We start from the raw sequence: 14,934 nt of genomic DNA on the forward strand, positions 1-14,934 counted from the left end.
AATCTTTTTGTCATCAATTGGCACAAACTGGTGATTTTCTCTTGTTCCAGCAATTGTATGTCCATCTTTGAACATTTCCTCTTGAACTACCTGTATTTCGTCAATTTTTTCTTTTGGAACAAAAAAAAACTTGATTCCATGCAGTTGCTCGTTGCAAAAGTTGAATAAATCCACCGGGGTCAGTATTTGGTTTTCAGTTGGACGTTGAAGACTGGCACGAGCTGCCAACCTCTTTGCTGTCCCTCCAATCCCATCACAGGGCGACTTTCCATGACTGGTACCAAAAAAATTCCATTCAGCACTGATATTGAAATCAGCATTGTGGTGGCACAAGTTGAGAAAATTTTTGAAATTTTTGTACTGGGCTGCAGATCCATCGCTGAAGTAGTGGATATGACGAATCCCATAGATGAGAGTCTTGAGATACTCCACAATTACTGTTAAGAAAGTGTGGACTGCAACTGTGTCATGTCGTGAGCAATCACTGATTATGCACAAGCTGATGTTCTGCGCAGCTTCACCATTTAACTCCTTGAAGTAAATTACAAATGGGTGTACTGTAGCTTGACTATTTTCCCAGTGGAAACCTTGAATGGCATCTTGAACAATAAATGAGTAATTTTCAGCAAAGTCCATAAGGATCACAAGCTCTCCAGGTCTCAGATTTTCCTTCAACGATTTCAGATAGCAACTTTGATGCTTGGCGATGTAGTGATGGCTACAAAGTTTAGAAATTTTCAAAACCAATTCTTCAATGAAATCTTCTATAGTCAGTTGTTTGGTATCAAGCGTGTCTCGATCAGTGTGAATCCATTGTTTGAACTCAATAATATCTTCAGGGTCACTGTTGACAAAAACATTGACTAGAAATTCTTTTAAAACTTCAGGACCCGGGCATTTATCACAACGGCCAAGCATACAGTCCTTGGATTCAATTCCACAGACCATTTTGCATATGAGCTCTTTGTAGTCATCATTGATTGGGCATGCTGCAAGCATTAGTTTGACATTTTGGTGAAGTGTACACACACAAACGGAATGTGTTCCAGCAGATCCAACGGTTACGCACCACTTTGGCCGAAGCTCACAAAACTTGGAAAATCCAATTTCAGGGCCATTCCGATCCCGATAGACAACAAACATTTCCCTCATATTGCTCAGTAATAGTCGCCTTTGCATCTGCTTTTTTTCTCCTGCTATTCGCACTGATACATAGTCTTTTTTACCAGGGCACATTCGACTGAATTCATCATCCTCAAAAAATGCCTGCACCTTTTTCTTCACTTCCTCAGAAACTTTCTTGCCACACTTGATTCTAGGTAAGGCTAAGATCCCATGGTCGCATTTAAGCTTTCGAGCTTGTTTGACCATTCGTTCAGAGACACCGAATTCGTCTGATATAGCCTTAATGGACCAACTTTTAGGTGCCAATGTCAAGATTTGGACCTTTTCTGCCCGACTGGACACCTGCAGCTTTTGCTTCAAATCTGCCAAAAAGTGATTGTAATCCAGACACATTTTGCACTGTGCTGTTTTTGTTTGCTCAATGTCTTTCGGCTCAAGCCCTCCAATTGAAGCAATCTTGCTAGAAAATGCATTTTGTACCTGGCTTATCTTTCTCCTTGCATATCCAAGTGAATCCCGCTGGCTTACCCGTGGATATTTCAGAGGAGAGATGCCAATGGATGTTAAGCTTGAATTTAGACTTTCAGGAGAACATTCCATTCTATGCAAAGCCTTCTCCACTCTACAGACACCGGGCAAAGGGATGGCAGTGAAATTTCCTCATTGAGGTGGAAGTTGGACACAACCTTCGGAAGGAAGGATGGGACTGTACGGAAAACCACCTTGTCCTGGTGAAAGGCTAGGAAGGGCCGTCTGCAGGAGAGTGCTGACAATTCAGACACCCTGCGTAGCGAGGTGATCGCCACCAGAAAATCCACCTTCTGTGATAGAATGTGGAGTGGGACTTCCTTAAGGGGTTCGAAAGGTGGTGCCTGCAATGCTGTCAGGACCAGGTTGAGGTCCCACGTTTCCAGTAGACGTTTGTTTTTTGTTAAAAAAGACATCAACAAACTGGAGCAAGTTCAGAAAAGAGCGACCAGAATGGTGACCGGTCTGCAAACCCTATCTTATGAGGAAAGGTTGCAGGATTTGGGAATGTTTAGTTTGCAAAAGAGAAGACTGAGAGGAGACTTAATAGCTGTCGACAAATATCTCAAGGGCTGTCACATTGTAGAAGGATCAACTTTATTCTCATTTGCACAAGGAAAGACTAGAAGCAATGGGATGAAACTGAATGGGAGGAGACACAGATTAGATATTAGAAAAAACTTTTTGGACAGTTAGAGTGATCAATGAGTGGAACAGGCTGCCACGAGAAGTGGTGAGTTCTCCTTCAATGGAAGTCTTCAAACAGAGGCTGGACAGACATCTGACTGGGATGATTTAGCGAATCCTGCTTTGAGCAGGGGGTTGGACCAGATGGCCCAGGAGGTCCCTTCCAACTCTACGATTCTATGATTCTATGAACTAATCGGAAAACTCCCTGTAGAAAAGTCCTTACTTGCGGCTTGTTAGCAATGCGCCTCTGGAAAAGCACTGAGAGCGCTGACACCTGGCTCTTAAGAGAGCCTAGGGATAGCCTGGCGTCCAGGCCCGATTGAAGAAAACCAAGTACCTTTGGGAGGGAATAAGGGAGTGGAATCTGGCCGTGAGATTCGCACCAGGTAAAGAAAACTCTCCAGGTACGGTAATAAATCTTGGCGGAGGCTGGCTTTCATGCCCTGATCATGGTCTTAATGACGTCCGGTGAGAGCCCTGCCTGGGTTAGAACCCAGGTCTCAAGGGCCATGCCATCAAATTGAGGGCCCCTGAGTTCTGGTGGTAGAACGGGCCTTGTGACAGAAGATCGGGACGGTCGGGGAGACGCCAGAGGGCGTCTGCTGTGAATTGTACAATGTCGGCGTACCATGTACGTCTGGGCCAGTCTGGCACGATCAGGATGGTTGGAACGCCCTCTTGTTTGATCTTCCTCACGACTCTGGATCAGAGGGAGGGGTGGAAAAATGTACAGAAGCTGGAACCGGGTCCAGTCCTGAACCAGGGCATCTGCTCCGAGCGACCACGGATCGCGTGTCCTGGCCATGAAGTTGGAGACCTTGGCATTGAGATGGGATGCCATTAGGTCCACGTCCGGGGTCCCCCAGCGACGACAGATCTGGTGAAAAATTTCGGGATGGAGAGACCACTCCCCAGAGTCCATTCCTTGTCTGCTGAGGAAGTCGGCTTCCCAGGTGTCCACACCCGGAATGTGGGCCGCAGAGAGTACCGACCTCGTGTCTTCCGCCTAGTGGAAGATATGTGCCACTTCCCTTATCGCCTGGGTACTGCAGGTTCCGCCTTGGTGATTCACATATGCCACCACCGTGGTATTGTCCGACTGTATTCTGATATGTGAGGCTGCCAGCAAGTGATGAAAGGCTCTCAGTGCCAGGAATATGGCTCGAATCTCCAGGACGTTGATGGGCATGGTCGCTTCCAGTGTTGACCACTTGCCTTGTGCCCTGTGATGTAGGTGTACCGCACCCCAACCTGTCAGGCTTGCGTCGGTGGTCAGAACCTTCCATTGACCTGAAAGGATTTCCCCCTTGCAAGCGAGGTTGGCTTGAGCCACCAGTGCAGGGACCTTCTGGTTTTCGATGTTAGCCGGAACTCCCTGTCGAGTGAGAAAGGATTCCTGTCCCAGGACTTGAGGATGGCTAGTTAAAGGGGTTTGAGGTGAAACTGGGCAAATGGTACCGCCTCCATTGCTGCTGCGGCTTCCTGCCGAGGACTCTCATGGCAAACCGGAGATCGGGGGGGATTGCGGAGGAGTATGCGAACTCCCAGACGGAGAGCCAGTGCCTTGTCCCTGGGTAGGAGCACCAGACCCCTGGAGGTGTCGAATAGCATCCCCAGGAATGTCAGAGACTGACTCTGGGTAGTCGATGACTTTTGCAAGTTGACTAACCAGCCCAGGCGACTCAGTGTTGATCGTGATTGAGCTGCTGACCTCGCAGTCCTTGAAGGTGGGAGCCTTGATAAGAAGGTCGTCCAGGTATGGAACGACTACTATGCGTCTAGAGTGTAGAATGTCCATGGTGGCTGCCATGATTTTTGTAAACGTCCTGGGAGCCGTGGCGAGTCCGAACGGGAGAGCCACGAACTGGTAGTGATCCTGGTCGATAACGAACCTGAGAAATCTCTGATGGGCGGGAGCAATCGGTATGTGCAGGTATGCGTCCTGTATGTCTATGGAGGCGAGAAATTCTCCCTGCTCCATGGACGCAATGATGGACCGAAGGGACTCCATGCGGAAATGATGAACCAGAACATATTTGTTGAGTTGTTTCAGGTCCAGTATGGGCCATACGCTGCCTCCTTTTTTGGGGACTACAAATAGATTGGAGTAGAACCCTCGGAAGCGTTCGGTTGCAGGAACCGGTACTATGACTCCTGCTTGAAGGAGGGAGGAAACCGCGTGGTGGAAGGCACGAGCCTTGTCTGGCGGCTTTGGGGGAACAGAGGGGAAGAACCGGTTTAGTGGGCTGGAAGTGAACTCTATCTTGTATCTGGAAGACACTATTTCCCTGACCCACCTGTCTTCTGTAATAGGCTGCCAGACTTGCTGAAAGAGTAAAAGTCAACCGCCTACGGGTGGGGTGTCTTCCGGAGTTCGTGAGTCATGATGAGGAGAAAGTCTGAGGTTTTCCTCCTTTGGGCTTTGCCTGGCCTGCTTTCGGCTGCCAGGTCCTGCCGGCCTCTGAGCCGCCCGTGGGTTGTCCCTGCGTGGAGAGCGGTTACGATTTTGTGCTGGACGCGAGACGGACCAGCCTGAAGAATTCCGAAAGGATCGGAATCGTGTTTGGTTACGCCTTTTGAACGTGCGTTTAGGTTTTAATTGAGGGAGAGAGGTACTCTTCCCCCCAGTGGCATTGGACATCATTGTGTCCAACTTTTCACCGAAAAGTCGCCCACTGAGGTACGGGAGGTGTGTGAGGGACTTTTTCGAGGCCGCGTCCGCTTTCCATTCCCGTAGCCAAAGGATAAGCCGGATTGTGATGGCGTTTGATGCTATTCCCGCTACACCTCTTGCGGAATCCAGAGCTGCATGAAGCATGTAATCTGCTACCACTGCTATTTGAACCGCTTGGTCCGACAGCTCAGGATTGGAAGCTTGGAGACCATCCTGCAAATTTTTGGCCCAAGCCAGAATGGCTTTGGCCGCCCAGACTGAAGCGAACGCGGGAGCCAGGGAGGCCCATGCCGCTTCGAAAATTAAACGAGCCATGCGTTCTACCTGCCGGTCTGCTGCGTCTCTAAGGGTTGAGCTATGTGGCAGTGACAGGAGGGTCTGTGCTGCTAGCCTAGAGACTGGAGGGTCCACTTCGGGCGGATCTGTCCACTCCTTGGTGTCCTTCTGTGGGAAAGGGTACCTTGCCTCCAAATATTTGCGATTGGTGAATTTCTTCTCGGGCTGCGAAAACTGCTTAGTAAGTATCGTCTGAAATTCTGGGTGATTAGAGAAGACCTTAAGCGGTTTCAGAACACTTTCAAAGCAAATCTTGTGTCCTGGGGCTTCCAGGGGTGGATCAGAAATGTCTAGCACCCGATGGATGGAAGAGATAATGTCCTCAACTAGCGCTGCATTGCTAGGGGTACCGGGGACCTGAGACCTCTCCGTTTCGATGTCTGAGTCGGAGTCACAGATGCCTTCCGAATCCTGCGTATCGCTGAGGCGTTCCCTGGTGGGCGAACTGGGGCGGCGGTCTCCTGTGGTCGGGGATCGCTGTGGAGATCTGCGTTGTCTGTCCCTAGTAGGGGACGGTCTAGGTGACCTGGAACTACGGTGTCTCTCCCTAGAGGGGGATGACTGTGTGCTATGGGATGACGCAGATGAACGCGACCTGTGGGACCGCTTACGTCTGGGAGAGCCAGAAACGGCCTGTCCCTGAGTGGAGCTGTCCCTTTGCTGGGTAACGCTCATAGCTGAGACATGATCCTGCAGAGCCTGGAGTAATGTGGAGGTCAGGTTATCTATGGACTGCGTCATAGACTGCGACACATTTGAGTAGCCCATTCCGGCGTGGTAGCAGACGCTGAAGCATTCGTAGGAGCCTCTTGGGGTTCTGACCCAGTATTTTGGATACAATCACGGCAGTGCGGGTACGTGCAGCCACTGGGGAGAGTGGTTTTACAGGCTGTGCAGAATGCATAAAAGCAGTCCTGCCTGGTTCTCTTGTACCTTGAGCCCGGCATAGTGCACCGAGTGCAGAAGGGCTGGCTATGCAGAGGGCTCTACAGGGGTGGCTATGCAGAGGAAACCTATAGGGGAGCCTTATAGGGAACATGGATTTACAGCCGAGTAAGAAAACCAAGCTGTGATCTTACCCCACCAGTGTGCCCCTAGGTCCAGCGCCGTGGATTCACAGTCCTGTGCCCCCCGGAGACTGGCTGACGTGCTGCTGATGTCACAATGCCTTCTCCTGCAGCAATTCTGACCCACAAATGGCCGCTGAGAGGACGAGGAAGAAGGGGGGGCGGAGAGCTGAAAAGGGCGCGCAGAGCTATGTAAAAACGCGCCCTTTCTGTCTCGATCCGCCCCTTCTATGACACTGTAAGGTGTCATATTTGTCATCCAGGGGGCGGGCCGGGCAGGAGGCGGCGGCTTCAGCTAGGCCGAAGCCGCGGTCTAAATTTGAAGTCTGATGCCCAGAAGGGCTCCAGACCGTCGCGGATGTCCGGGAGGGGGTCGAATCTGAACCAGACCCCCCCAGATCTAAAGGCAGGATAGCGGTGGGGCTAGTAACAGGAGCGGGGCCCTGTGAGGGGTCCCCCTGAAGTGCTATGAAGCTGGCGCTGCCGCAGAGACAGGGGCACAGGAGCCCTGTGTCTGTGTGTGCTATACCTGCGTGCACTTTCCCCCGGCCCCTACAGGGGCCCGCAGCTGGGCTGGAGGTCCCTGGCTTTGGAGCCGCAGAATGCTGCCTTGTACAGGCCCTACCTGAGGGGTCTCAACCTAATTCCCTCAGAGGGGGATTAGGGAGGGTGCTGCTGTCACCATCAGGGGGCTTCATCCTTGCCTCGACCTCAACCCAGAACCCACGGGAATTGGGGAAGGAGGGGGGGTCTCGACTTCGAACCAGTACCCGGACTGGGGAAGGAGCGACATGGGGAATTAGCCACCTCAACTTCAACCGGGCACCCTATAATAGGGGCCGAGGAAGGAGCCATGCCGGGGGTCTCGCAGGAGACCCGCTTTTCTTTATCTGTAGTCCGTCAGGAAAAAACGGGAAAAAAAAAAAAGGGAAAAAAATCTTTAGATGTGCCTCTTATGCGACACCAAGCAAAAACTGGAGAAGGCTGACGCCGTCCAGGGGTGTATACTGCAGAGGAGGAGCCATAGTTAATCTTTTTCAGATTATGCATAGTGTCGCCTCCTAGTGGACAGCAGCATAACACCCATGGTTCTGTGTCCCCCAATGAGGCAACAGAGTAAGATTTGTTTTTTCGTTGTATTTATACATATAAATGAGACTGTCTCTGAGGCAGTCATTATAGCAAAGACCTTCCACCCTACGTACTAATCTACCATGTGTCCACAAAAATAGGACATGGCACACTGCAGGGACAGGACGATTGGTTGGAATTGAAGTAAACATGAATGCGGCCAAATACAGAGATATCCTGGATGAAAACCTCTTCCAGAGTGCTCTGGACCTCAGACTTGGCCGAAGGTTCACCTTGCAACAAGACAATGACCCTAAACACACAGCTAAAATAACAAAGGAGTGGCTTCAGATTACTCTGTGACCATTCTTGACTGGCCCAGCGAGAGACCTGACCTAAACCCAATTGAGCATCTCTGGAGAGACCTGAAAATGGCTGCCCACCAACGTTCACCATCCAACCTGATGGAACTGGAGAGGATCTGCAAGGAAGAATGGCAGAGGATCCTCAAATCCAGGTGTGAAAAACATTATTCCCAAGAAGACTCATGGCTGTGCTAGCTCAAAAGGGTGCTTCTACTCAATACTGAGCAAAGGGTCTCAATACTTATGACCATGTGATATTGCAGTTTTTCTTTTTCAATAAATTTGCAAAAATGTCTACATTTGTTTTTTTCAGTCCAGATGGAGTGAAGAGTGTACATTAATGAGAAAAAAATGAACTTTTTTACCAAATGGCTGCAAGGAAACCAGAGTGAAAAATTTGAAGGGCTGTGAATACTTTTCATACCCACTGTGTGTATATGTATTTTTTTCATTATACACACATTATTCATTATACACACAATACCAACCTAATTTCTCTAGACTCCTATAGTTAAAATGGCAGGGTTAACCACATGGTCTCATGATCGTGATGTTACCAAAGGTCATTAAGCAGTGTTAACTTCAGAAAAGAAATGCTGTTGGCCCCTAAGAGTATGGGTCCTGAAATATTGCCCAGTTTGTCCGCCCTTGACTCTAATGCCAGCCCTGCATACCCACCTGCCTAGTCTTCAGTTACTCTAGACTCCCGCAGTTAAAGGACTTTTGGTGACATCATGGTCACATGACCGTGATGTCAACGAAGAGCCTTAATCTTGGAATAGAAACCTTGTAGCTGAAGCTTATATTTCAAGGTTACAAAAACACTGGAAAATCATGCTAGTGGACATTTTCGTGGAAACATAGCTTTTGAACTCACCTTGCAATTTCCTTTGTAAAATCTGGAGCCTAAAACTGGATATCACATTGAAAATGTGGCCTTACAAGTGATTTTTAGAGGGGTAATTTTACACTGGGATAATTTAAGAGAATTTATAGGTTTTCGGTCACCATTCCATACAATGAGTAGGGTTTTTAAAGGGTATAAAGTAAATTAATTTGAGAAATTATGCTGCATTACTAGCTTTCGCATTGTCAGCTGTGGATTGCCAACCTCACCTACCAAATGCTATTCGGCAGTTCCTAGTGGCTTAACACTACAGGTTATTAAGGGTCCCGTTACACATAGCAATGCTCCAGCGATCCCGACAATGATACGACCTGGTAAGGATCGCTGGAGTGTCGCTACATGGTCACTAGCAAGCTGCCAAACAGGTAGATCTACTCAACGACGCAGCAACGATCCGGCGATCCATATAACGACCTCGGCGGTCGTTGAGACCTTGTCACACAGCAGCTATTCTGACAATTCAGACTTCGATAGGCGTGCTTCAGCGTCGCCAACGAGGTCGCTCATCGTTCTTATGGTGTCAAACACAGTGATGCATGCTGGCCAGCGGGACACCAATGATCAAAAAATGGCCCAGGACACTCGAGCACGATTAGCAATATCGCAGCGAGGGGCCGGTTGCCGCTGTGTGTCACACGTAGTAAGATCGCTGGCGAGGTCGCTGTTGCGTCACAAAACCTGTGACGTTTCAGCGATCTCGCTAATGATCTCGCTATGTGTGAAGTACCCCTAAGATGAGCAGAGTCAGATAAATTCAGATTCTCAGCATCAACAAACCCTGCTGTGCTATATCTGAAGGTGTCAGAAATGTTCATTTACCTGGTACAAATACGGTTTCTCCAGGCTTCTGCACAATCTCTAATGGCTTGTACTCAGGAGGCCAAGTGGGAAGCAGCGTACGGGGATAGATGACATTAAACCAAGTGATGGCCTCATCCTGCTGGTTACCTCCTTCATCTCGGGTCACTTTGATTAGCTCACGTGGGGTGTTGGTAGGAAAGAGGCACCAGCGCTTGTGTCCATGGACCAATGCATTCCACGCACTGGTTCCCAAGGGATCAATGTGGATGCCTGTACCAGAGCGAGGAGGCCCCATCACAAACCATCTGGAGTGGGACAAAAGCACAAGTCATATTAATCACCATCCAAAATAATGAAACGTACATTATAATAGTTGTTAAAAATAATCCGAGCATTACTGCAGACCAATTGCCTGCAATTTAAGGCTTTCCAGCTTGATAACCACTTCATGACATCCGCTGTATATAAACGGTGCATGTTGGAGGCGTGTGTATGGAGCAGGCTGGTGGCTGTATATTACAGTCAGAACTTGGAGCTAACAATCGCGGATGGAGCAATTGTTAACCTGTTAAATGTCGCTGTCAATCCTGTGAGCGAGTTTCCAAGGAGACTGTGATTTCTGCTATATGCAGCGATGGCACAGCATCGGACGACCACATCTTCAAGTCCTCTAAGGGGACTAACATGAACATGAAAAAGTAAAAAAACACAACTAAAAGTACAAATCACAAACCCTTTACCCCCATTGAAAATAAAGATATTAAACAATGCAAATGGAAAAAAAAAATAAATAATGCAAAATAGCATACCAAAATAGTACTAATAAAAACATTTTCTTGCAAAAGTAAGCCATCACACAGCTCCATCGGACAAAAAATGTTGGGGGTCTCAGAAAATTGCGACAACTCTCCAAATTTTTCCTTGCAAGCTTCTGATTTTTTTTCACCACTAAAATAATAATAAAAACAAACCTGGATGTTTGGTATTGCCATAATAGTATTGATAAGGAGAGTAATATTGAAAGGTAGGTTTTTACCACAAAATGTACACCGTGAAAACAATTCCCAAAAAACTATCAGAATTGTGGGTTTTTTCACAATTTTACCGCACTTGAAATTTTTTTCCCATTTTAGAGTACACTATATGGTAAAATGAATGGAGTCATTCAAAAGTACAACTCGTTCCGCAAAAAACAAGCCCTCATATGTGTATGTGGACAGTGTTATGGCTCTGGGAAGAAAAACTGTAACCGCAAAAATGGAAGTTGGCTGTGGGGTGAAGAGGTTAAAGCGGTTGTCCGGGATTCGGACAACAGTCTGCAGTCATTACGTGACTGCTAACTGCTGAAGTGCAACAGTGCGCTCACTGCAGGCTGTCACAATGACCCGGTGTTGCCAGTGCGATCACATGACTGCATGTATACGTTTTGCATACTTGCGATTATGTGACAAGACGCACTCAGCATCTATGAATGGAAGTGAATCGAGAGAAGCCAGATGAGACTAGCTCTGACTCCTCACACTGGGAATACTTGGGTATCTTGAAAGTGTGCCCACGGCACAGTGTCACGATTTGGCAGATGAAGAAATGCAATGTAACAAACTTTTGTCCCAAGTTTGGACAATCCCTTTAATAAAAGGCCGGATGATACATATATATTTGACAGCATTTATTAAAACTGTGTAATGTACCCCATAGTAATAAACAGCAGCAAATAAAGGTTGATGTGTGCTATACCGGTATGGTGGTCGTCTCTTCTCTCCAGCAAACTGAAAAAGGTCATCTTGAAAATATCTTGGCACCTCGTAATCTTCCAGTAATTTGCTTCTTTTCGGGTGCTCCCCATAGCTGCTATCAAAGATGTACAAGGGGCTGTCATCCCGTGTCCCTTCCATATACTCTATGTAATATTTCATCTTCATCTTCACAGAATAGCCATCATTGTCTTCTCCACACTTGAACTTCTGGTTGCGGTACTTGCGTTTGAGTCTTTCTATTGTCCACTTTTCATGTGCAGGCCATCCCTGTGTGCCATTGATGATCACTACCGGCTTGTAAGGCTTCTCATAGCGTTCAATGAATTCTTGCTCAGTGAGCTGCACGGCATCAACTCGCTCTACGTTATCCTAGAACATAAGAGAAGGAAAAGACACACAAAGTACACGTCAATACTGACATTCACCGACCATCAGATGCTGAACTAAAGAGGGCTTCTACATAACTCTGCTGTATCTCAACGTGCAAACGCTTGGCCACATAACCTAATCTGATAAATGTATGGTAGATGCAAATCCCACCTCGAAGTGATTAGCCAAAAAGGTCACACGCCTGTACGTCCCCCCCCCCCCCCGAAAAAAAAAAATATATATATATTCGGGTATACATAAATCATAACCTATTGTAAGGTAGCGCTTATTGTTAGTGTTGGGGAACACTCGGCAGCGGAATCACAGCACACAGGAACACTTTCCATTTAAACAATCTATGTGATTTATTATGCAGCATAAACCATAAAATGCAACAGTCTTACATCAGACAGGTCAGTGTTCATATTAGGGCTCCGCTCTCTCAGACCTGTGGCCACACAGGCTGTGCCATGTCCAGTAAACAGGCTCTATAGCCTCAACACAGTTATTTCCCCGTCTGGGGTTACCTCTTAGAAGCTCCTGCTCCAGATGCCGGCTCCATAGTCTGAACCCAGTCTCTTTCTGACCTCAGTCAGTATCACTCACGTTTGTCAGGGAAGCTGCCGAACTGGGATCACCATCCCAGACAACGCCTTGCTTACTAGGCTTCCTAACAGTTTCAGATTCTCAGCCGGGCGGTAGCTTCCCAATGCAGAGCCGTCACTGACTCTGGAAACACGGCCTCTCTGTCTGCTGTCCAGGACTTCCAATGTTAAGTCTATGTTGATGACACTCAAAGCTACCACTCTGGCCCAAATCTCTGCTGGCTACCAGCTACATTTAGTTTCTCCTCCTCCCACTTTCTTACAATCAACATGGAAAAAACTGAATGTATTATCTTACCACCTCTTCATCCAAATTCCTCACCAGATGTAAACATTATTAACAGCTCCGGAATTTCCCCAATTTTACGGCCTTGGTGTAACTTTGACTCTGCATGATGCTTCAAGCCTCACATTCGATCCCCGATTACCACACGCTGACAAACTCAAAACATTTCTTGAATCCGTTCCCTTCGCAGCTTTGAATCAACAAAAATGTCAGTGCAGGCAGCAAGTATGTCCTGAGTCTGTGTCATCCTCCTCTGTGGATCCCATCCCAGTCTCAGCAGCCTGAATAATTCAACTTTCCCGGAGCGCACAGGTCACAATATTAGCAGTGACTTACAAGCCCATATATAAGCGGTCCACTCCATACATCCCTGACCTAATCACTTGGTTTACTACCACACTTAAAGGGAAGGTGCTGCAATATTTTTTTGTATTAAAAATGATTATATAAACAATAATTTTTAATACTAAATTACATTTTTTCATGTTAATATTTTTTTTTTTTATTATTTTTGCAGCCACTGGGCGCTGCCATTTTGCTTTGCAGGAGTGTAAAGGTACTGTCACAATTAGCGATGTACCAGCGATCCCGACCAGAGATATGACGCGGTCAGGATCGCTGGTGCATCGCTAGGTGGTCGCTAGTGAGCTGCCACACAGGCAGATCTCACCAGCGACATCGCTGGGGTCAGGGGTCGTTACTTACCTGTCACACCAGGCGATCCTGCCTCCTCCCGCCCGGCTCCACGCGTCGCTCGTCCTCACAGCAGGAAGCGCCGCAGGAAGCTGACAACGAGAAACAGTCCTGAACGTTCTCGCGCGATCAGCGATAACCAGCGGGGAGCCGGTCGTAGGTAAGTATCAGACACAGTGATATCGCTAGCAATATCTCTTAGTGTGACAGGCCCTTAAGAGACACTTACAGTCTGCAAATATGGCTGCCCTTGGCATAGGAGACAGCATCGCCTGCCAACACTATACTTAGCATTCAGATGCTACCTGCTGTGATCTGGGCACACCCCTGGGCCGTCCAGATCACAGAGAAGGAGATCGGCGCCATTTTTATGGAGCCCACAGTGTATACTGTGAGCTCCACTTTCACCCTATAATCGCAGGAGCCGCGCGGTTATAGAAGAGGACCGAGGACGGGAGGAGAGGGGGAAGGAGCAGTGAGGTAATTATCAGGGTGAAGAGCCAGCAGCAGCAGACCTGTGAACAGCTCCTCTCTCTCACACACATACAGCAGTGAGTTGTCTCAGCTCCTGCAGCTGTGAGGGGTGAGGAGTCTGGGATTGTCTGTGTATCTAATCCCATCCTCTGTGATACAGTCTGCTAAGCCGTGTATCTAATCCTATCCTGTGTGATACTGACTGCTGAGCCGTGTATTTAATCCTATCCTGTGTGATACTGACTGCTGAGCCGTGTATCTAATCCTATCCTGTGTGATACTGACTGCTGAGCTGTGTATCTATTCCTATCCTGTGTGATACTGACTGCTGAGCCGTGTATCTAATCCTATCCTGTGTGATACTGACTGCTGAGCCGTGTATCTAATCCTATCCTGTGTGATACTGACGGCTGAGCCGTGTATCTATCCTATCCTGTGTGATACTGTCTGCTGAGCAGTGTATCTAATCCTATCCTGTGTGATACTGACTGCTGAGCCGTGTATCTAATCCTATCCTGTGTGATACTGACTGCTGAGCCGTGTATCTAATCCTATCCTGTGTGATACTGACTGCTGAGCAGTGTATCTAATCCTATCCTGTGTGATACTGATTGCTGAGCAGTGTATCTATCCTATCCTGTGTGATACTGACTGCTGAGCCGTGTATCTAATCCTATCCTGTGTGATACTGACTGCTGAGCCGTGTATCTATCCTATCCTGTGTGATACTGACTGCTGAGCCGTGTATCTAATCCTATCCTGTGTGATACTGACTGCTGAGCCGTGTATCTAATCCTATCCTGTGTGATACTGACTGCTGAGCAGTGTATCTAATCCTATCCTGTGTGATACTGACTGCTGAGCAGTGTATCTATCCTATCCTGTGTGATACTGACTGCTGAGCAGTGTATCTAATCCTATCCTGTGTGATACCGTCTGCTGAGCCGTGTATCTAATCCTCTCCTGTGTGATACTGACTGCTGAGCAGTGTATCTATCCTATCCTGTGTGATACTGACTGCTGAGCCGTGTATCTAATCCTATCCTGTGTGATACTGACTGCTGAGCTGTGTATCTATCAGGGCTGTGGAGTCGGAGTCGTGGAGTCGGAGTCGGAGCTCATTTTGGTGGAGTCGGAGTTGGAGTCGGTATAAAATGGACCGACTCCGACTCCTAAAATATATAAT

At 47.8% G+C, this 14,934-nt stretch overlaps 1 protein-coding gene across 1 annotated transcript in view; it reads right to left on the minus strand.

Annotated features, from left to right (window-relative positions):
- The window catches only part of JMJD6 (jumonji domain containing 6, arginine demethylase and lysine hydroxylase), a 42,247-nt gene that overhangs the window by 13,597 nt on the left and 13,716 nt on the right, over positions 1 to 14,934 (minus strand). The window contains exons 2-3 of the mRNA XM_073563197.1: positions 11,302 to 11,690; positions 9,583 to 9,869 (exon numbers count right to left, since the gene is read on the minus strand). Of these exons, the coding sequence (XP_073419298.1) occupies positions 9,583 to 9,869; positions 11,302 to 11,690 (676 nt within the window). The remainder of the gene's footprint in view (positions 1 to 9,582; positions 9,870 to 11,301; positions 11,691 to 14,934) is intronic.

The sequence above is a fragment of the Dendrobates tinctorius genome, unplaced genomic scaffold, assembly GCF_039654945.1.
Source record: "Dendrobates tinctorius isolate UK_male_01 unplaced genomic scaffold, ASM3965494v1 ptg000383l, whole genome shotgun sequence".
NCBI lineage: Eukaryota > Metazoa > Chordata > Amphibia > Anura > Dendrobatidae > Dendrobates > Dendrobates tinctorius.